Source organism: Oryx dammah, unplaced genomic scaffold, assembly GCF_014754425.2.
Source record: "Oryx dammah isolate SB20612 unplaced genomic scaffold, SCBI_Odam_1.1 HiC_scaffold_10, whole genome shotgun sequence".
In the NCBI taxonomy this organism is placed as follows: domain Eukaryota; kingdom Metazoa; phylum Chordata; class Mammalia; order Artiodactyla; family Bovidae; genus Oryx; species Oryx dammah.
The window spans coordinates 46,932,241-46,956,096 of NW_024070194.1; the positions used below are offsets into that span (position 1 = coordinate 46,932,241).

Consider the following 23,856-nt stretch of genomic DNA (forward strand, 5'->3'; position numbering starts at 1 on the left):
TTACCAAGATCTGGATTATTTCCTCAGGCCTTTTATCCTCGACCAGTATCCCATTCACTTCCCTAAGTTCATCGCCAACATGAATAAGACCTGAGAAAAAGCAAATTCAGAAAACCAGCAGCGTTACCTACAAAAGAAACCGTGGTTTGTGACTGTGTCCACACTGAACGCGCCGTGTGGTCCTCCAGTGCCTGTGAGGGCAACATAGCTCATGCCTCTCAGGTTTCAGAGGCTGAGCCCCCAGAGAACGACTCTAAGACCACAACCTCACAACTCTGCCAAAGGAACAGCACCAGCATCTCAGTCTTTTTCTAAAAATGCACATTACTTTCATCTTCAAAATAGTATTTTTAAAGGCTGCATGCTTTTAGTAGTACTTTTGAAATCAGAAACACTGAAATAAGTCTTATAACCTTGGAAGTCCATATAAGTGAAGACAGTAAAGCAAAATGAGATTTATAATTTGTTTAAATGGGTTCATTTGAACTATGATGCTGGAGAAGACTCTTGAGAGTCCTCTGGACAACAAGGAGGTCAAGCTAGTTAATCCTAAAGGAAATCAACCCTGAATGTTCATTAGAAGGACCAATGCTGAAGCTGAAGTTCCAATACTTTGGCCACCTGATGTGAAGAGATGACTCACTGGAAGAGACCCTGATGCTGGGAAAGATCAAAGGCAAGAGGAGAAGGGGGCAACAGAGGATGAGATAGTTGGATGGCATCACTGACTCAATGGACATCAGTTTGAACAAGCTCCAGGAGCTGGCGATGGACAGGGAAGCCTGGGTGCTATAGTCCATGCGGTCGCAAAAAAAATCAAGACACGACTTAGCAACTGAACAATAACCACATTTGAACATAGAGAAAAATACCTTATTGCTGTTTTGTTGGACTGTCTAAATCCTGCTATCCTCTCAGTTATATACTGGAAATGTGACACATAAAGCCCGCGTGACTCGCCCACACCCGCCAAACGCGTGCACTCTCACCACTTCTGTCTGCAGCCCCTCCTCTCATGATCCTGGCCACCACGATGGCCCCGGTCTGCTCATCCTTTTTAATAGTGGCTCCCTTTAAAGGAAAAAAAACAGTATTTGTGGGTAAATTCACATACCGGGTGATAAGAGGGCAGAAATAGGGACTTTATCTGGAAAATGTAAAAACAGCTACAAAAAAATTAAAAGGAGGCAGAAGGAACAGATATCATGTCAGGCACCTCACAAATACTCATCATTAAACACACAGTCTTCTACAGCATATATCATCTAAGGTTTTCAGCACAATCCAAAAATTTTTGAATCTTTATTCCCTTCAGTACTATGGGGTATATAAATATCTTCTTCCCATTATGAACCTGACATTTGAATACTATTTGTTTTTACACTTTGACAGTATTTCCTCATTTCCCTTTATCTTTACCTGAAGCCCTGTAAGAAGGTCATGTACATAGAGAAGGTGAAGTGAATAGAAAATAAACTAGAAAACTAAAACCCAGACCACCTGACGTTTTGTTCAGCAACCCTTCTACTACAGTATTACAGTAAACAAACTCAGAGATGATAATAAACAAAATGGAAAGAAAAAAAAGATCTGATACTCCTAGTTTTTATGTACTAGGATTATACTTAGCACAAATGGAACTAACATTCTGGCAGGAGATTAGGAAATAATTTCAAAAAGAACCCAGAAATTCTTCATTTATGGGTGTTTAGAAGCAAATCAACTGAACACTTTTTGTCAGCATAGCAAGCACAAATGGTTACTTTGAATGCCTCTTCATGACTTTCTTCCAAGAAACTGGCAGTGGTTTAGACAAACCATCTATGTCACATTACACAGCTGGAGAGAAGCACATTAGGTGGGGGCAAGGTTCACCCCACAAAAAGAAGTTTGATGGTGAACACATTTATTTACAGTATAAATAGATATTATAAAAGGATTCCTAGTTTTGTTTTCATAAGCATTTTATACATGACATTTTACTTTATATGTGATAGCTATCAAATACATACCTAATAACAGCAAAAAATTAAATAACTCCATGCTAGGATGATTTTGTGGCATTTTTAATCACCTACACATGCCCTCAAGGCTGAAGACTTGAATGAGTACCTCTCCGTGGTTATAAACCTTAGACTGTCCAATTCCTGGTATTTTCTGCAGGTAGCTTATAGCCAAAGATGACTGGAAATGTAATATTCTTACTACAACTAATTGGTGTAGTTAGATCAACTTTTACTTTCTTTAAGACTGTGTCTCAAACTGACTAAAGTATGCCTAATGATCAGAAAGGTCTAGTAATCTAAAATTGTTTATAGTTGTTCAGTTGCTAAGTCGTGTATGATTCTGCAACTCCATAGGCTGCAGCATGCCAGGCTTTCTTGTCCTCCACCATCTCCCAGAGTTCAAGTTTAACTTAAGACTACTTATCTATCTTTTATAGATGAGAAATTGCATGACAAATGGTTACGACTTGTCTAAGATCAGACAACTAGTATGTAGCAAAGTCAGAACTTATCTAAAGCAAACTGAACAGAATTGCTGTTTCTAACCTTATCATTCAAAACTAATAATCTTCTGAATCCTTCTATAACCCTGTATTCATAAGGTTATAAATATACTACTTTTGCAGATGCAGATTATCAGTTCTTCCCTCTTTGAATGTGCCGGTCAGGTCCCTACATCGAGTGGTGAATAGATTCCAGGGCATCTAAGGCTGTGGGAAGACTTGCAGCTGGGTCCCTTGAGACACAGTATCTGTGGGACGTCAGATGCTATGGCTTTTGGCTGAGTAACTGGAAAGATGAGACTGTCCACTGGGGAACCACAGGGTGGAACAGATTCAGGGACAAAGATTGGCTGACTTTTGGACACGTGAAGACTGAGATGCCTACCAGACATCCAAATGGAGATACTGGGCAGAATGATGGACATACAAACTTAAAAGATTAGAAGAAAGATCTGTAAGAGAAATGTGACCTGGGAGTCACCGGCACACAAGTGGTTTTTCAAGTCACAGCTGGAGGGATCACTTCCAGAATATGCAGAGAACGGAAAGCACTCAACACTTCAAGGACTTGTTAAAGGCCCTGAAATATATTTATGCATCAATATAGATAAGACCCTGGAATAGAAATGCTGGCTATCTGCTGATTCTCCTGATCCTTGGAGGGAAAACATGAACCTGAGAAATGGTGTCTCACTTTCTTCATGACACTATTAATAGCACTTACCTCAATCTTCTTTTTGATCCCTACATTCCTGAATATTTCCATATTGCTTTCCAAACCCTTATGAGCACACTTCCTTGAAGTATTCTTAGTGCAATGTACTTGCATGAAAATAAGATCAAAACCCAATAAAACAAGGGCACATTCCATGTGGCATTGTACAAAAGCACCCCTTGGCTCCTGGTCTCATCACTCCAGCCCTTGCTTCATCATCACATCTCTTTTTGTAACTCTAACCCTTCTGCCTCCCTCTTTCACTTTAATAAGAATTCTTATGATTATCTTGGTCCCACCTGACAATCCAAGAGACGGTCCCCACATCAAGATCTTTAACTACAAAAAGTTCCTTTTGCCTTTTAAGGAAGATTTAAGGGGGTGAGTGGGAGGCACTGTCCCACTACCACAGGCCCTGCACATGATGCAGAGCTGCCTAAATCCTGGTGCAAAAACAAACAGCTACATCTACATTTTGAACTATCAGATTCCTGGTTAATTTCTCATCACTTTAAAATCAATCCGCTTTCTAGAAAAGCCATGAGCAATTATTTTCCGTTGCACTTTTTAATCTCTAATCAGCTGCAGTTGGTGCATGTCACGTCATCCCTTATAAATGCCAACCAGTAACACTTTAAAAATGATTGCTATTTATAACCAAAAGAATGCCAGTTTCTTTGGCTCTGTTTTTGTTTTTCTCCATCATCTCCTTTACATGTGGATGCTCCATTTATTTCTGAGTTTGAAGACACAGAGGAAGCATATTTTAAAGAGAGGAATAAATGATATGCACCCATCAGACTGGTCTTTATCATGGTATCCACTCTTGGCTGAGCATAAAAGATGGACCAAAACTCACCAGTGGTTCTCTATTTTTGACCAGGCGGATGATTTTCACTGAGTCTTCCTCATCATCAATGTCATCGGGCATAGGAGGCAACACAGGATCATAATTCTTCTGAGCCACAGTGTCATGCACAGAGAGCAAAGCCTATCAAAGTCAAAGGTGAAAAGTGTTCAATATAAAACCCTAAACACACCCAACTATGAGGAAAATGAAATCGATGTTCTAATTGTGGCACAGCAACAATAATAATGCAACTATGTGGAAAGAAACCTCTTACAAATTGGGCAAGGGGGCTGCAGAACAGCAGAGGCAGCCGTCCATGGTCACTAATGGACAAGAAGAATCAGCATAAGGCACCTTCTAAGCTGTGTATTCTCTGGTTCATCCTAGAAAGGTGGCAGCTGGGGACGGGGTGTGTGTGTCAGGGGGTGGGGGGGTTACTTTTGAAGGGAGGGAGAAAATGAGGCTATAAATACATGATCAATGGGCCAGCGGGAGACTGGGGAAACTAAGCATTTATATATTTTTTCCCTTTCCTTCTATTAGCAGAAAACACAAAAAGAACTGATAATACAACTGACGAGTTTTCATTCTTCTGTGGTATTCTCACTTTTTAATGTTTGGTGTAACAGGTGACTAATGTGTATTTTTTAAAAAAAGGTATTTCTAGTCATGACTGTTAACGGTGGTAAAAGTTCTCAAAACAACTGCATTGTCACTAGAGACCAAAGATGAGAAAACCATGACACATCAGTGTATTGGGGGTGACTGGGGCTAGACTTTTAACTGATTTGTTCCCCAATCAGTATGATCCATCAGTTTTTCCAGCCAGAAGCTTAGAAATCCTTGAAACCTCTCCTCTCAGCTACACTCCCAACACCCAGCCCATATCCTGTTAAATCTGCTTCTAACATGTATGCTAACACTTGTTATCTTCTCTCTAGTCCAGGGCAGAGGTTGGCAGACTATGCCACCTAGTTTGTAAATGAAGCTTGGATGGAACACAGCCACACTCATTCATTGACGTATGGTTTGTTTATGTTGGCTGTCATGTCACAATGGTGAAACTGAATAGAAGCCACACACACTTTTTACATAAAAGTTGGCATATCCTTGGTCTAGATCATCAATGCCATCATTTTTTACCTGGGGCATTTTTACCTGAAGCCCAGCTGGTCCAGCTGCATTCACCTTTGGCTCATTTTCAAATCCATGACTCACAGTGTAGCCAGAGTGATTGTTTTGAAACTTAAAAGAGCAAATCATGTAACTCGTCTACTAATAACTCCTGTAAATCTACACTGGTTTGGGGTTGAAGAATGAATGAATGAAAGTCTCTCAGTCGTGTCTGACTCTTTGTGACCCCCATGGACTACACAGTCCGTGAATGAAGAGCATGGGATGAAAAGCAAACTCAAACTCTAAAGCATGTTCTAGTCTTGTATTTGTCTTCAACCCTACCTTACCTCCACTGTCCTCCTCACTCAGCTTACATAACTGGCCTCTTTCTCTAGAGGAGTGACTAAAACATCTGATGTAAAAGCAAACCCCCAGGTTACTTGATCTCACAGCACCATCTTCTTTGCTTTAATACATGCTCATAACTTTTAACCACATTTATGTTTTTATGTATATATTTGCTATCTGCTAAAACAGAAGCTCTTAAGAGGGCAAAGAAATGGTTTCTTTATTGACTATAATAATTCATAAGCATACTGTAATGTGAATCTTCAAAAATGTCTATGTCCCTGTAAATATCACCCAAGCAAGAAACACAACATTAACAGAACTCCAGGGGCCCCTAAGTATGCTCCTTCCTAGTCACCATGACTTCTATTTAAATACTGCATAAATGGAATCATAAGCAGATGTTTCTTTTTCCTGCTAATAAGTGAGATTCATCCATGCTGTTACTGGTAGTCATTCTGTTTTCATTGTTGTGCAGCAGTCCAACGTGTATATATTTCATAGTTTCTTTACCCATTATGCCTCTGAGGGACACTGAGGTTGTTTTCACTTTTGGCTATTAAAGCAATTCTACTATGCACATATCTGTTGATGCATAGATACACAAATTTGGGTTAAGTGTATTTAAGTGTATAATGTCTGGGTCATTCAACACAGGCAGATGAGACAAACAGGTTGCTCCAGCTCCCACCAGCAGCTATGTGAGTTCTAGCTCTGTCTCAGGATCCAACAGTTTACAGTATTAGTTTAAATCTGACCATCCTGAGTATACAGTGGTATCTTCTAATGGTTGAAAGTTCATCATTCTCATAACATCTTTAAGAAATGCCTGTTCAAGATCCTTGCACATTTTTCCCTGCCATCTATCTTTCTCTTCTTGATTTGTAACAGTCCTTTATAATACGCTGGATCCAAGGCTTTGTGCCATAAATACATTCTCTCATTCTCCCATTTGGTAACTTGTCCTTTCACTTTCTTATTAGTATTTTTTTATTTTAAAAAAAGGATCCAAATTAATGAGCCAAATAATATTTTTTCTTTTACAGTTTGTGGTACCCAACAAAATTTTCAAAGGGATAGAATGAACAGCATCAAGATGATAAAATATCTGACAAGATAATAGCTGCAGATTTCTGACAGTTGATGGGAAACACAATCTGAAGATTCAGGAAGCAGGAAAAATAAAAATTAACCCATGCTTACATACATCATAGTGAAAAGACAGAATGCCAGAAAGTAGTTCTTAAAAATACCAGAGAAAAACACAGATCATGAGAAAGAAAAAAAATAAGAACTGAGTGATCAAGCAGCAATATAACTAGAAGATAAAAACATATTAAAAAATAATAGTCAGCTCAGAATTGTGTATCTAGCAAAAGTACTGTTCAAGAATGAGGATGGAAACGAAGGTGAAGTTACCAGGTACCTATGAGAGAAAATTTTCAGAAAAAGATAATGAACCAATGATTTTTTAAAATATTGGACATGAAATAAGAGGACAGTGACCACTGAGAGACAGGAAATAACTGTGGGCCCTAAGACTGCCCAGCTTACTGTCTAGAGCAAGGTTCCTGGCTGTGTTGGAGGGAAAGGAACCCAGGTGGAATGCAGCAGTCTTCCCTAGTGGAGATGAGAGAGCTGGGAATCTAAGGAGGTCAAGGGGTTAAAGTTCTCAGTGAAGGGATGAGAGTAGAGTGAGCAACACAGACACAGAGTTTCTTGAGTCCTTAGCCAAAGCTTGTGTATGGACAGCTCCCAGAAAGGATTAGAAGAGTGACTGGGAACAGAGGGCTGTCTGGGGACATCTTTGGTTTGTCGTGATTCAAAAGATGCCATTGCCATCTGGCTTCCCAGGTGGCTCAGTGGTAAAGAATCTGCCTGCCAATGCAGCAGATGTAAGAGATGTAGGTTTTATCCCTGGGTCAGGAAGATCCCTTGGAGGAAGAAACAGCAACCCACTTCAGTATTCTTGCTTGGAAAATCCCATGGACAGAGGAGTCTGGTGGGCTACAGTCCATGGGGTCGCAAGGAGTCAGACACAACTGAGCGCACACGCATCCAATGCCATCTAGGGCACAGAGGCCAGAGATGCTCCCAGGCAACTGACATCATACTGAACAATCCCTGCCCGCCCCCTGATAATTATCAGTCCTCAAACTTAAACAGTTCCGAGGCTGAGAAATCCTGCATGACAGGAAGCAATCCCTGAAGCTTGCACAGGGCAGGAGTAGCTCCTGTTCCCACAAGTTAAAATTCTCACAATTCGCAGGGCATTGAAGGAGAATTAGTAGAGAAAGGGCACTGTCTTCATAGTGGGAAATAATTAGCCCAAGATTACACACTGCTAAGATCTCACCTAACACAGCTTAAAATCAAGCCTCTGAAGGATCAAAATGTTTCCAGGTTACTCAACTGCGTGATGTGAAATCAAGAATATTATCCATAAAAATACAAGAATATCCAGCATCAAAGGAAGTGAAACTCACAATGACTGTCAGTCAAAAATTACTAGGCATGTAAAGAAAGCAGAAACTACACAATGATGAAAAATATAAAGCTATTAACTAAACCCTGAAAAATTACACAGATGGTAAAATTATACAGAATTAAATCTTATAGACAAATCACAGAAAAGAAAATTAACAGTTATAATTGCACTCTAAATGTTCAGAAAGCTAGAAGGGCTGAACATGAGACCTGAGATATACAAAAAATATTCAAATCAAGCTTCTATAGGTTAAAAGGTACGGTGAATGAATGAAAAAAAGTACACTGAATGAGATTAACACTTGTAGGCAAAGCAAAAAATTATGTAAAATGAAACACAAAGAAAATATAAACAAAAATTATGAACACATGATTATTGAGCTGTGGGACTTCAGTGGCCTATTATATGCACCTAATTGGCATCTCCAAAGACAGGAGAGGTTCTTTAAAAAGTATGAAGAAATATGACAGAAAATACTCCAAATTTGATGGAAATAAAAAAGGCCAAATATTTCAAAGCACAATAAACAGAAAATAAATAACATCAAATTGCATAAAACTAGTGAAAAAGGAAATCTTAAAACCAGTCAAAGAAAAAAAGCACATTACATACAAAAGAAAAAAGATAAAAATGTCTCCTCACTTCCCATCAGCAACAATGTGAGCCACGGGACAATGGAGCAACACCTTTAAAATACTCAAAGAAAACTACTGTCAACCTAAAATTCTATACCTAGCAAAAACACCTTTTCAAAGCAAGGAATATTGTGAACTTCTTAAAGACACACAGAAGCTGAAGGAATTCATCACCCACAGACTTGCATTACCAAAAATGTTATAAGAAGTCTTTCAGACAGGAGGAGTAATCACAGATGGGAACACAGATCTAATAAGAGCACTAGAATTGTTCACTATCTGTGTATTTATGGTAACCATCTTGCACATAGTAAAAATAATGAACATATTTTAAAGTGGATATGATGGCTGGGGCTTCTGTGATGGCTCAGACAGTAAAGAATCTGCTGGCAATGCAGGAGACCCAGGCTCAATCCCTGTGTCGGGAAAATCCCCTGGAGAAGGGAATGGCTACCCATTCCAGTATTCTTGTCTGGAGAATTCCATGGACAGAGGAGCCTGCTGGGCTACAGTCCATGGGTCACAAAGAGTCAGACATGATGAGCAACTAACACTTTCATGATGGTTGAAAGGCAATGATAAAACACCAGCTATGTATTTTTCCTCTTTAGCATTGTATTTTCATATCTGGAGTCCAAAAATAAAAAACTTGTAAGATTTATAGATACCAAGTTCGTAATTTTTAACAGCTTTGCTGCGTAAATAGTTTTGGTTAGCAACATTTTTATTTTGGACAAGTAAAAGTAACTTTGTTTTCCACTCTTCTGTTCTAACCAACTTATTCTTCACTATACAGATTTTCCTTTCAAAAGGCAATACCTAAATGAAATTGTGTTTCCATATGCCATAGCCACCAATCACAACTGATGGGTTTACCTGTTGCTTAGAAGAATCTGCAGGAAATGGAACACTGGGCTTTGTAACTCATCAGACTCCTGAGCTCTTGCTGCCTTGGACCCCCTGGAGTCAATTCTATGTTCTAAGTATCTGTCAGGTCCTTAGAATTAAGTGTCTAACTCATAAGGATGAGTAACCTTGATTTATTCCTCCAGAAGGAAGCTTAACTTTTCCCTTCAGTATGCTTTAATGAAGTCTTGTCCTTTCTGCATGCCCGGGCAATGAGTAATTTCTGGTAAGTGAATGTTTTGGAAATCTAAAAAATTACAACAAATCTTTTTATTTTATTGCCTTTTTAAAAATCTACCAAATTTTCCCTGACTTCCTAAATTATAAAACCATGTTCTAGAGATGATGTCACCTCACTTTTATCAAAAAAGAGCCACTGAATGACAACTCAAAGAGGCTGATTTGCCTTTAATGTGGCAACATGATGCCTAGGAAGTGCTTTTATTTATTGATGATTCTGCTTTCTCTGGAAACAAAGTCTCTGTAGAAATCAGGCTCCCTCCTTCAGTGCCCCTACATGGGTCCTTGCCCCTCCCCCACTGCAGCATGCTTTAGAGTGTGTTATATCTACGTGGCCTCTTGTGACACTACCATCACCGTTTTCTCACCATGTGGCTTCCTTTATACTTTACTTTTCCTAGACTTTAAGATTTCGACAAAAAGACTGGATTTTGTAGACACTATTGAATAACAATTATTTGTTTTTTGTATATGGCAACTGATCAATTCAAAAATTTGAAGACTGAGTGTAATCCAATACAGGAAGTAGAACATCCTATCACCCTATTTATAATGGCGGGAAATATATATGCAATATTTTTGTATACAAAAAAGAATGAAAGGTAATGCAGTCAGTTAAGATGAACTATCACTAAAAGTATATGAATACATGATTTACAGAAGAAATGAAAAGTCATTAAGCATATGAATGGTCTTCACTAGGAAAGCAACGGATAGAGACTTCTATTTTCTAATTTAAATTCAAAACACAATTATGTATTATCCAAAATTGCTTTCTGCTTATTTCTTAAAGTTTTATCAAGTCACTTGTTTACTTGTTAAAGGTAAAACTAAAGTCAAAGTAGTAAACTATGGGAAAGACTGTTGCTGAAGCTCCAATACTTTGGCCACCTGACACAAAGAGCCAATTGACTAGAAAAACACCCTAAGGCTGGGAGAGACTGAAAGCAAAAGGAGAAAGGAGCAGCAGAGGATGAGATGGTTAGATAGCATCACCAAATCAGTGGACACCAATCTGAGCAAACTCTGGGAGCCAGTGGAGGACAGAGGAGCCTGGCATGCTGCAGTCCATGGGGTTGCAAAGAGTTGGACATGACTTAGCAACTGAACAACAACAAATAAACTAGCATATTTTATTAAAGGCAATATCACAAATCATTTATAAAGATGTTATTCCTTCCGACCTCATGTATCAATTTTTTTTTTAAACTTTTCATGGTTGTGTGTCCAACTGTCCCTGAAGCTGCAAATGCTCTTCCTCTATCCCATGATTACAGTTCAGTTTTTATACTTCCGTCTTTAATATGTTTGGATTCCATTTTAGTAGGTCTCTTTCTTATTTTTCCCAAATAATTAAGCAGCTGTCCCAACACCTCGTATTGAAGATACACCGAATTCCACCCATCCCCCACTCCCCTGCCTCCATCCTTCACATTCTTTGTTAGGACCACAATCACATATTATCCTAATCATTTCTATAGCCTCCCACCTGGGCTTCCTCCATTCAGGACCCATTCCTCTCATCCTGCCACCAACCCTCCACCCCAGGGAACTGCTGTGCACATTACACTCAAGACTGATGGTGTCACTTATTCAAACCCTTCCAATGACTTTCCACTGCTCCTAGAATGAAATTCAAACTTTTGAATAAGCCTATAATTACAAAGTCCATAGAATATATCATCTAAATAAGGAAACAAGGAAAATTAAAAGGGAGGCTGTTAGTAACACTGGAACCGGTCTGGCGAAAACAAGACTGTCCTGGGCAAACCAGGATGTCCAGTCCTGACTCACAGGCATTACTGTCCAGCTCCTGCCCTTCCCTTTTTTATAAGCTGTTTATCAGCCACAGTTTGAAGTCTGCTGTACATCCTCGAACTTGACAAGTTATTTTCTTTGTGGGACTTCCCATACTAGTCACTGTACTGAAACCTTTCTTTCTTTGCCTCCCACTCCTGACCAATTCCTGACTCTCTGGTTACCTCACACTCAATCTCCAGCTGTCACCTTATATGGACCACATCCTCTGTCTGCAAAGTATTCTTTAACCCTGTCTCCATTCCTTTGTGCTCCACACTATTTCTGGGTGTCCCCTCTTTTTACCCACTATTTCTCCTATCACCTTCACTATTCTTCATATGTGTTCATGTATCTTCCTCAAGGTGTATCTATGGGGACTGCACAGAGTAGGCACGGAATTTATGTAAGAATAAATGAACAAATATCCAACTGTGCTGACATTTACAATTTACCAAAGAAAGTTTTAACGTTTTTCAAAAATGAGTTAGCAGATCTATAGAAATCGCATATTATCATTTTATCGCGGGCTGGATACTTGGTTGTACATATATATGCGTGTTTTTAAAAAATCATTACTACTTCGGAGGTACACTTCAGGTTTCTTTTCAGTGTTGTGAATTAAATATTTTAACTGGAAGAGCAATCTTCAAAAAGTAAATAATTCGTTCCCCTATCTCCCCTAATTAGAAAAGGAAACGGCAACCTACTCCTGTCTTCTTACCTGAAGAAGTCCATGGACAGAGAAGCCTGGTGGGCTGCAGTCCATGGGATGGCACAGTTGGACCCAACTGAGCAACTTTCACTCACTATTCATGTATATATGTTATATTCTCCTGCACCTTGCTTTGCTCTCAGAAAAAAATGAAAAAAGCAAATTTTTTCATTTGTTCCTAAGACAAAAAGTATTTGATTGTATTTTGAAATAGCTTAAAATTTATTTAGGAACTATACCTCTTAAAGTAATTACCTTCAAAAGAGAGATTCAGCGTGATGGTGGTTAGTAGAAATGATTTCGAAGAAAGTAATGTTAAACGCTAGGGCAAACTGCAAAGAAAAATATTTTCTTCTCGAGACTGGTGAACTAGAAATTGTCACTGTCGACTGTACCATCATGAGTCTGCAACATTACCCATTTTCTACATGTTATTTTCCTACATGAAAGGTGAATACACACCTTCCATGCTGACTTCTCAGCCATTCCTTAGCCACTCTGTTATATAAATGTGAAAATAGACAAAATCATTCATCTGAGGTGTTTTTGCCATAACAAAGGTTAAGCACTTAATTATAAAGCTTCATCCAATGGTAATGCATGATGCCGTTGTAAAAGGAACCCACACTTCTCTTCCTTCTGGAGTTTGTTTCCTTTCCTCCTGTGTGCCTCCCTTTCTGCTCACACAAAACAAAACTCTCATTACCAAATGTGCTGGGGGGGATTCTTGACACCACGCATTTTCTATGATGCCATCTGGGTGTCCTGCAATTCAACCCAGTTCTGAGTTCATCTTCCGGGAGAGAGCACCAGGTCACCACTTCAGGTGGCCACCTGTGCTTCTGGTCAACCCATTGTAGATCAGAGGTCCCAATAACCACCTCCATGGGTTTGAACAACTTGCTCCAGCATGTCACAGGATTCAGGGAAGCACTTACATTTACCAGTTTATTAAAGGCTATGATAAAAAGACATAGATGAACAGCCAGACAAAGAGTTACACAGGGGAGGGTAGGAGTTTCTGCCCCATGGCATTGGGTGCATCCCCTTCCTGGTACATGGATGTGTCCTGAGCCTAAAAGTTCTCTGGACATTACACTTTGGGGATTTTGTGGAACTTTCTCAGGTAGGCATAATTAATTCATCTATTATGATGCTTCCATATTTGTAACATGAAGTCAAATTGGCGGGTGGGATCATCATTACTAGAACCCATGTGAAAATGAAAGCTTTGTTTCCCCCAAATAACCATTAACTTTATAAAATCTTTAATTTCTAAAACATAATTGGTTAGAGAGTAAGGCTGAAAATTCTAAGCTTCTAATCCTGGTGTGATCTTGCTGATGACCAGCCTCCAGATAGGAACCCCCCCAGAGTTACCGCATTAGAACAGAGATGCTCCTGTTGCCCTTATCACTTAGAAAGTTACAAGGTTTTCAGGAGACCCGTGCCATGGACTGGGTCAGAGACATATGTAAGTACAAAAGATGCTCCCAGTGCTCTCATCACTCAGGAAACTACGAACCTGGGGCAGACACATCTTCTATTACCTCATAACCAACTGAGATCCAGCACCGCTCTCTCCAGCCAAACACCAGTTTCCATCCAGTTGACTGGAAAAGGTCAGTTTTCATTCCAATCCCAAAGAAAGGCAATGCCAAAGAATGCTCAAACTACCACACAATTGCACTCATCTCACATGCTAGTAAAGTAATGCTCAAAATTCTCCAAGCCAGGCTTCAGCAATACGTGAACCATGAACTTCCTGATGTTCAAGCTGGTTTTAGAAAAGGCAGAGGAACCAGAGATCAAATTGCCAACATCCGCTGGATCATGGAAAAAGCAGGAGAGTTCCATAAAAACATCTACTTCTGCTTTATTGACTATGTCAAAGCCTTTGACTGTGTGGATCACAATAAACTGTGGAAAATTCTGAAAAAGATGGGAATACCAGACCACCTAACCTGCCTCTTGAGAAATCTGTATGCAGGTCAGGAAGCAACAGTTAGAACTGGACATGGAACAACAGACTGGTTCCAAATAGGAAAAGGAGTATACCAAGGGTGTATATTGTCACCCTGCTTATTTAACTTCTATGCAGAGTACATCATGAGAAACGCTGGACTGGAAGCAACACAAGCTGGAATCAAGATTGCCAGGAGAAATATCAATAACCTCAGATATGCAGATGACACCACCCTTATGGCAAAAAGTGAAGAGGAGCTAAAAACCGTCTTGATGAAAGTGAAAGAGGAGAGTGAAAAAGTTGGCTTAAAGCTCAACATTCAGAAAACAAAGATCATGGCATCCGGTCCCATCACTTCATGGAAAATAGATGGGGAAACAGTGGAAACAGTCTCAGACTTTATTTTTTGGAGCTCCAAAATTGCCGCAGATGGTGACTGCAGCCATGAAATTAAAAGACGCTTACTCCTTGGAAGAAAAGTTATGACCAACCTAGATAGCATATCAAAAAGCAGACATTACTTTGCCGACTAAGGTCTGTCTAGTCAAGGCTATGGTTTTTCCCGTGGTCATGTATGGATGTGAGAGTTGGACTGTGAAGAAGGCTGAGCAGCAAAGAATCAATGCTTTTGAACTGTGGTGTTGGAGAAGACTCTTGAGAGTCCCTTGGACTGCAAGGAGATCCAACCAGTCCATTCTGAAGGAGATCAACCCTGGGATTTCTTTGGAAGGAATGATGCTAAAGCTGAAAATCCAGTACTTTGGCCACCTCATGCGAAGAGTTGACTCATTGGAAAAGACTCTGATGGTGGGAGGGATTGGGGGCAGGAGGAGAAGGGGACGACCGAGGATGAGATGGCTGGATGGCATCACCAACTCGATGGACGTGAGTCTGAGTGAACTCCGGGAACTGGTAATGGACAGGGAGGCCTGGCGTGCTGCAATCCATGGGGTCGCAAAGAGTTGGATACAACCTAGCCACTGAACTGAATTGAACTGATACCCTCCTAATTACTAGCTATTCCATTTCAAACACTCTTGAATGGAATACAAAAAATACATTTTGTTTGCTAGGGGTCAGAAACATTCCTCTTTAGTTTCTAAAACTCAAACCAAGATAATACTCTCAGAAAGGACCTTACCAAGCACCTCAAGGCTTTTCCCTCTGTTCTGATGAATATCAACTTTCCATGTGCAGAACATGGAAGGCCCAGTGAAGAACGTTTCGGAGCACTCATGAATCTCCCCTAAGTTCTTCACTTTCTGTGTACTCTCTCTTCAATATCAGGCAACCATTCTATAGTAATAGGATCTTTCTTCTTCTAGAACTAAATGCAACAAATCTCTGCGCCAGCCAGTTCATCTCACATCACTAATCATAGTTCATTTACCCTTTACAGATATACATTCATATACTTTATATTTGCTTATATGGTTGAGAAATCATAGGGCATACATGTTCTCACTTTATGTTTTATTAAATACTTTCTTTTTCTGAATATCAGCTTCAGTTCAGTTCAGTCACTCAGTCATGTCTGACTCTTCACGACTCCGTGAATCACAGCACACCAGGCCTCCCTGTCCATCACCAGTTCCCGGAGTTCACTCAGACTCACGTCCATCGAGTCAGTGATGCCATCCAGCCATCTCATCCTGGGTCGTCCCCTTCTCCTCCTGCCCCCAATCCCTCCCACCATCAGAGTCTTTTCCAATGAGTCAACTCTTCGCATGAGGTGGCCAAAGTACTGGAGTTTCAGCTTTAGCATCATTCCTTCCAAAGAAATCCCAGGGTTGATCTCCTTCAGACTGGACTGGTTGGATCTCCTTGCAGTCCAAGGGACTCTCAAGAGTCTTCTCCAACACCACAGTTCAAAAGCATTGATTCTTTGCTGCTCAGCCTTCTTCACAGTCCAACTCTCACATCCATACATGACCACAGGAAAAACCATAGCCTTGACTAGATGGACCTTAGTCGGCAAAGTAATGTCTCTGCTTTTGAATATACTATCTAGATAGGTCATAACTTTTCTTCCAAGAAGTAAGTGTATTTTAATTTCATGGTTGCAGTCACCATCTACAGTGATTTTGGAGCCCAAAAAAATAAAGTCTGAGACTGTTTCCACTGTTTCCCCATCTATTTCCCATGAAGTGATGGGACCAGATGCCATGATCTTCGTTTTCTGAATGTTGAGCTTTAAGCCAACTTTTTCACTCTCCTCTTTCACTTTCATCAAGAGGCTCTTTAGTTTCTCTTCACTTTCTGTCATCTGCATATCTGAGGTTATTGATACTTCTCCCGGCAACCTTGATTCCAGCTTGTGTTGCTTCTAGTCCAGCGTTTCTCATGATGTATTCTCCACAGAAGTTAAATAAGCAGGGTGACAATATACACCCTTGGTGTACTCCTTTTCCTATTTGGAACCAGTTTCTTGTTCCATGTCCAGTTCTAACTGTTGCTTCCTAACCTGCGTACAAATTTCTCAAAAGGCAGGTCAGGTGGTCTGGTATTCCCATCTCTTTCAGAATTTTCCACAGTGTATTGTGATCCACACAGTCAAAGGCTTTGGCATAGTCAATAAAGCAGAAATAGATGTTTTTCTGTAACTCTCTTGCTTTTTCCATGATTCAGCAGATGTTGGCAATTTGATCTCTGGTTCCTCTGTCTTTTCTAAAACTAGCTTGAACATCTGGAAGTTCACAGTTTACGTATTGCTGAAGCCTGGCTTGGAGAATTTTGAGCATTACTTTACTAGTGTGTGAGATGAGTGCAATTGTGTGGTAGTTTGAGCATTCTTTGGCATTGCCTTTCTTTGGGATTGGAATGAAAACTGACCTTTTCCAGTCCTGTGGCCACTGCTGAGTTTTCCAAATTTGCTGGCATATTGAGTGCAGCACTTTCACAGCATCATCTTTCAGGATTTGAAATAGCTCAACTGGAATTCCATCACCTCCACTACCTTTGTTCATAGTGATGCTTTCTAAGACCCACTTGACTTCACATTCCCGGATGTCTGGCTCTAGGTGAATGATCACACCATCATGATTATCTGGGTCGTTGAAGATCTTTTTTGTACAGAATATCAGCTTAAGACCATATATAGTACCACTGCAAAGGAGATTTTTCAGAAAAGGTAGAAATCACCAGTTTTTGCATTTAGGTGGACATTTTCATTCAACAGTCTATAAATGCTTAACAGAAATATGAGATACCTGATCACTTTAATTATATAATTACCTATCTATATGTTATCCTGACTCCTGAACAATATTTCACATACAAGTACATTAGTTATCAAGTCCAAAATGTATAGGTTATGTTGACCAATCACAGCTAGAGGAAAAATAAGTGATAAACTTGTACAAAAAATGGTGGGGAGAATCAAGATGGATCTACCAATATTTTACTGGAAAACTGCTTTGCTCTGTAAAATAGCAGGGTCCATTAAAACACAAAATGATAGAGGAGGGGGCAGGAAATGCAGAGGAAGCTGGAGGAGGAAGAGGAATGCTGACAAGGTCCCATAGAGAAATAGATATTGTTGTCAAACATACTGGCACACCATTAACTAGCCAAGTAAAACAAACCTACACAAAATCACTTAATAGGTTCTGTATCCTGTACTCTAAACTTCATTTAAAAGAAAAATGACCTTGAAGCTCCATTCTGTTTTCCAACTTAAATCATGAGCCTCCCAATTTAAGTATTTTATAGACTGTCACAACATCATCATCAAAAACTCTTCTTCCTTAACGGGATTAAAGTGATTAAAATACTGTGCACTATTCGAAAACATATTTACTTGAAAATTGATGGTTGAAACAAAATTCATCTCAAGTCCCAGAAAGTGGCCCTTTTTGGAGATATTTATTACGGGTGTCACACGTCCTCACCTTCACATTGGGTTTTGACAGTAGCTTCAACAGCTCTCTGATCTCACTGTTTAATGGCTTGTTCTGAAGCTCCTCCGCCAGCTGCACGGGAGATCACATTGACATGAAGAACAGTTAGTGAGAACAGGGTGTGCTCCACCTGTGACAACTGAGAAGCTATCTTGCTACTTTCCAGCGATTAAGCTCAAGTCAGCAAGAAAGAAAACAGACTATCAATCACTGCTCTTCTTTTGAGGCTCTTAGTAGCCCTGCTTTCAGACCCAGCTCCCGGCTGAGTACAACTCAAGAAATCGTATCAGCCAGATCCCTTTCTGATTTATTGCAATGAGGGCAAACCCCAGCACTTCATCTGCAAAATGGTCTTTTGCATGCAGACAAAGGCCCACTTGTAAAAAGGACTGGATCAAGCGTTGACACCATAAAAAGAAAAAAAGGAAAAAAAAACAGAAAAAAGAACTTCTGAATGAGGTGGTGAAATCTACAGGGTTTCCAAAAACCCACAGTAGCTTGCTGTTTAGAGCTGGGGTAAAAAGAACGAGAATGCCCCTAAAAGAGCAAATGATGTGAAACTTTTATTATGTTTACCTACACAGTCTGTTACATATAAAATAGGTTAATCATAAAATGACTTATAATAGCTTGACAGCTATGCTGGTCCCACAGATCCTGACTGTTCTCTGACCAGGATTATAAATTCCCATTGGTCGCTTCCAGCTAGATAAAGGAGCAGAGCTTGGACCCTACCTGGTATTCTTCATTAAGAGGGCCTTTTTATCAACATCTCTATGCAATCTATCCTTCTCTCAGAAGGATCATAACATTTTCATAAGAAGAAAAGCAAGATTCAAATAGGAAAAAAAACATTCAAAATATGAAAAATGCAGCACAGAATGCAAAATATGTACATATATTTTCATTTAAAAACCCTTCTCAAAACACTGCATCAATTTTCCATTTGTCCCTATAGTTTCTAGCAAGTTAAAAATAATTGTTCATATCTTGGGAAAGGACTTTTCTCTAAATGAGGGGTATAATAATAAATTATACACAGAAAATAAGACCAGATAAAATTGATACATTCACTGAATATATTTCAAAAAGGTACTTTTCCTTTTTCAAGGTAACAATTTTACAAAATTTTTAATTTACAAAAAGACACAAAGGGCATTTTGCACTTTTAAACATTTAAATACACTTCTGAGATGAATTACAAAATGCTAAGATTATATTTGCACAAAAATCTCTAATTAAAAAAAAGTGCAATATGTTGTAACATGATTGTGCCTCAATTACATTGTTTTATAAATAAATATTTCCCCAAACTCTCAACAGTAAATGTTTTAAAACTGGTTTTCAAGGTTTTCCCAAGTGTCAAGTGTTTAGGTTCTGCAACTCACAGGTAAGCTTCTTCACAAAACATGTATATTGCAACATCCTTGTAATTTGTAATCTCTGTAGCTACAAATGGAAGAAAAAAATGTTCGGGAACTAAACAGAAAAATATACAACTTGGAGATTCACTATACAAGCTTTATTTTCTAAACTAGAATACACAGTACTAACAAAGAAAATCAACCTCTGAAGATGGTTAGTTTTTGTTTTCATAATATTATACTTATAGCTCTAATCTCTTACTAAACTGAACTATAGTTTTATCATAGTAGTTGAAAACATTAAAATACAGCAGGCTGAAGGATGTCACTAAAACCAGCTTCCAACCACATGTGCTTCTTGTCCAGCTTAAGTGTCCCCTCCAGTTTATCCAGGTCTGTACTCAATTCATCTGAGTCCGAAAGTTAACAGTAAGGAACAGCAAGTTAGTTCCCTGTTCCACATTTAAAATAAAATTATAGCTACAGGAAATTAACTACTCCATCAATGCCAACTGCAGCTCAAATTTATTTTTTGGTTATGAAGGTAATTTGGAAAGGTCTCACATCCATAAATCATTACCATGCTTTATAATCCATTTTAAAAACAACCCTGTCTTTTTATGTATTTCATCCGCCTCATTCCTATGCTAGCATCTGTCGTTTTCAGGACTGTCAGCGATAGAGCCATCTCATTTGTCTCTATTTCTCCAAAGCATTTCTCTTGCCTGGGACTTTCTCAGACACTGACAGCTGATAGCATCTCTCCCCACAGAGGCACAGCCTAAAATTTCTATTCTGTAGTTACCAAGGCAGGATGAGAGGGCATCTCCATGCAAAATCTTTAAGATAGGAAAGTCAAGGAAAATCAGCCTAGGGTCAGTGTAAACTCAGTGGTAAACTCAGGCCTGTTAGCGGCATCTACCGCTTCTTTCAGTTTGCAGTCCCAGAGCACACACATCTGTCTACCCTAGGATGAGTCCTGCCCCAGGGGGTCGCAGAGGACGAGTCCCCCTGAGCTGGGAAGGCACACTTACATCATTGGCCAAGGCTGCCGCACCCTGGAGGATGGGCACAGGGTTCTGCTTCTCGTAGTAGTGAAGTTTCTCATGAATCTAGAAGAAAGGCAAACGAATATAAGTTAACCTGCCAGCGAACCACCTGAGACACTTACACATTCTGATCATTTCAATAGAGACTGGTCTACTGAACATTCTAGACAAACATGTTTCTGTAAACCCACAGATGACAATAGGTGTGTATAATTCATCTAGGACAACACTTCCATGTTTGTAACATGAGGTCAAACTGGGGGAGGCGGGGGGTGGGATTATTGTGACACAGAACTCATGCGAAAATGAAATCTTTGTTCCCCCCAAATAACCATTAGTTTTATACAATCTTTAATTTGTAAAACATAATTGCTTCAGTACTTCAAGCAGTGGTCATAGGTTATATTCCTGCTAAAAGCATAAATTATGATTAAAGCTAAGCAAGAAACTGGCAGTCACATCCTGACAGTCGGTGTGTAATAACGGCCCAGAACGAAGAACCAGGCAACGTGCAGACTAAGGGCCAGCCCTCTAGGAAGACATCTCACCCAGCACAGGGCTCCTTCACTCCTTTATTTTTTCCCCTGCACCCATCCAAACTTCTACAAAACAAAGGGATTTCTCATAACTAGAGCCATCTCTCATAACTATTCAGCTTCAGTTTTTCATTTTGGAAAACCAGTAAAAATTCTCTTAATACAGGATAATTTTATTCTTCATTTCCCATCACCATTACCCCAGGAACACAAAAGAATATATTTTAATGCATTATAGGACAAACTGAGTTCCTTTAAAAAAAATCTAGAATGATAGTTAATAAAAAATAAATTTAAAAATACAACCAGAAAGATAGTTAAGAAATGAAAGGTGCTTTGACAAATGTATAACTCTTAGCACCTAAGTGTAATCTATTTCAGCTCTTACATGGGTGCCTTTACATTTTTATGCTTGAAAATATACTTTAGCCTCTTTGTATTTACATTTGAGATGACTGCTCTCCCACTTATATATGAAAAACGGTTGTATCTCATGATTTCCTGTTTTTAATAGGTATCAAGTAAAATACTCTCTTAATTATGCTTGAAACTAAGCAAACTCTCGTAAAAAGTCTGGAAGACAGATTTTATTTTGATTAGCCAAATGCTATTGCTAAGAGAGGATTTTCTTACCTTGTTGGCAACCGCAATACAGAGCATCAGGGAAAGAGTTTTGACACTTATGATATTACCAGAATGATCAAGGTAACGTTCTTATTTAACATCTTGGAAGCTTGCAACTTTTATCATATTATGAAAATAAACAAATTTTGGAGAATACAAGCTATGAAACAAGTAATAGTTGATTTGAAGAAACTATTAAAGTATACTCTAAAATAAAAACCAACCATCCTAAATGTTAAACTAATTTTGCTTAAATAATTATCAAGAATTAGGTCACTTGAACAGATACTATCATAGAATACTAAACTTCCTTGCCCACAAAACTCACCTAACTGTAGTGCAGCTACCTCTTTAAGCGTCCTGCCTTCCTGCAACAATAACCCCCAAGGCTTATCCAAATCAGGCTTTCACCATATGCCTGTACTACCTCAGACTAGTCATTAGTACTCTTAATAATACGGGCTTCAATGAGTTTAGTAGATTTTAATTCCATGATCCTCACAAGAACATTGAAAGGTAGACAGCACCATCTTACAGATAAACAGATACACAGTTAAATGACTGGCTGTGGTCCCACAAATAGTAAATGGAGGAGCTGCGATTTAAAACTCAGGCCATCTGGCTCAGCATCAGAGCACTTAATCACTCCACTAGTCTGTCTCAGACTAACATCTCATCCACATTCTCCACTGACCTCATTCACAGCTGAGTGAATATGACAGAAAGGAGGCTGGATAGAGAAGTGACAAATCACAATGGCTGTTGCCAGTGACAACAGGATGACTGACAGTTCCCGTCCACCCCTCCCCCTTGGTTTTTCCTTTCTTCTGGTTGCTCATTTTTCTCAATTTATCAAACTACTATAATTATAACCTAAAATTACATGCCCCAGATAAGTGCTCTATTTCTCCATTTAATTTGCTGCTTCTGAGTATCTTTTAAAAACAGCTTCCTCTTCCTACATCATCCTCTCTAGATCCTCACTCAAAGGTGTAAGAGTCCATCCCTCCCTGCCCATCCCTGGACTCTGTATTATACTGCTGCTGCTGCTAAGCCGCTTCAGTCATGTCTGACTGTGCGATTCCATAGACGGCAGCCCACCAGGCTCCGCCGCCCCTGGGTTTCTCCAGGAAAGAACACTGGAGTGGGTTGCTATTTCCTTCTCCAATGCACGAAAGTGAAAAGTGAAAGTGAAGTCGCTCAGTTCTGTCCGACTCTTAGCGACCCCACGGACTGCAGCCCACCAGGCTCCTCCGTCCATGGGATTTTCCAGGCAAGAGTACTGGAGTGGGCTGCCATTGCCTTCTCCAGCTGTACTATACTAGCAATATTTTAAATGTTCTCCTAGAATTTCCAGATACTGGAAACCCTTTGTTCAAAGGTGTGCTACTTCAAAACATAATTTTAAAAATTAAGTTGGTTAGCAAAGTAAAAATTACTCTAAATAATTTTGAACTGTTCACTTTTTCCAAACATACTGAAATTCTGTTTTTTTACTAGTATTTATAATGGCTGTTATTTAGTAGCTCAGTCGTGGTTAGTCTTTGCAACCCCATGGACTGAAGCCCACCAGGCTTCTCTGTCCATGGGATTTTCCAAATAAGAATACTGGAGTGGGTTGCCATTTTCTTCTCCAGGGGATCTTCCTGAGCCAGGGATCAAACTGACATCTCCTCCATTGCAGACAGATTCTTTACCACTGATCCACTAGGGAAGCCCAGTATACTAGGAACAAAACTTTAAAACCAAACTGATGTAAAAACTGTAATACACAAACAGGTAAGATGTACAGAGGTGACCCCAAGGTTCACAAAGAACCGTTCTGAGGCTGGACCTGCCCTGCTTGCCCAGGAGCTGAGTCACTAGCCATGGGGTTCCTGGACTGAGCATGGCTACTAGACGTGAGGAACTGAATTTTTTATTTTCATTTAAAAATTCCTATGTGACCAGTGGCTTTTTTTTTTTTTTTGGTATTTAATCTTCTTTTATTTTTTTTTTTAATTTATTTTTTATTTTACTTTACAATTCTGTATTGGTTTTGCCATACATTGACATGAATCCACCACGGGTGTACATGTGTTCCCAAACATGAACCCCCC

At 39.4% G+C, this 23,856-nt stretch overlaps 1 protein-coding gene across 1 annotated transcript in view; it reads right to left on the bottom strand.

Moving 5' to 3' along the window:
* The window catches only part of MPP7 (membrane palmitoylated protein 7), a 226,725-nt gene that overhangs the window by 62,728 nt on the left and 140,141 nt on the right, over positions 1–23,856 (bottom strand). Inside the window, exons 4-8 of the mRNA XM_040248020.1 lie at positions 20,583–20,660; positions 18,176–18,256; positions 4,084–4,215; positions 990–1,071; positions 5–90 (exon numbers count right to left, since the gene is read on the bottom strand). Coding sequence (XP_040103954.1) covers positions 5–90; positions 990–1,071; positions 4,084–4,215; positions 18,176–18,256; positions 20,583–20,660 — 459 coding nt within the window. The remainder of the gene's footprint in view (positions 1–4; positions 91–989; positions 1,072–4,083; positions 4,216–18,175; positions 18,257–20,582; positions 20,661–23,856) is intronic.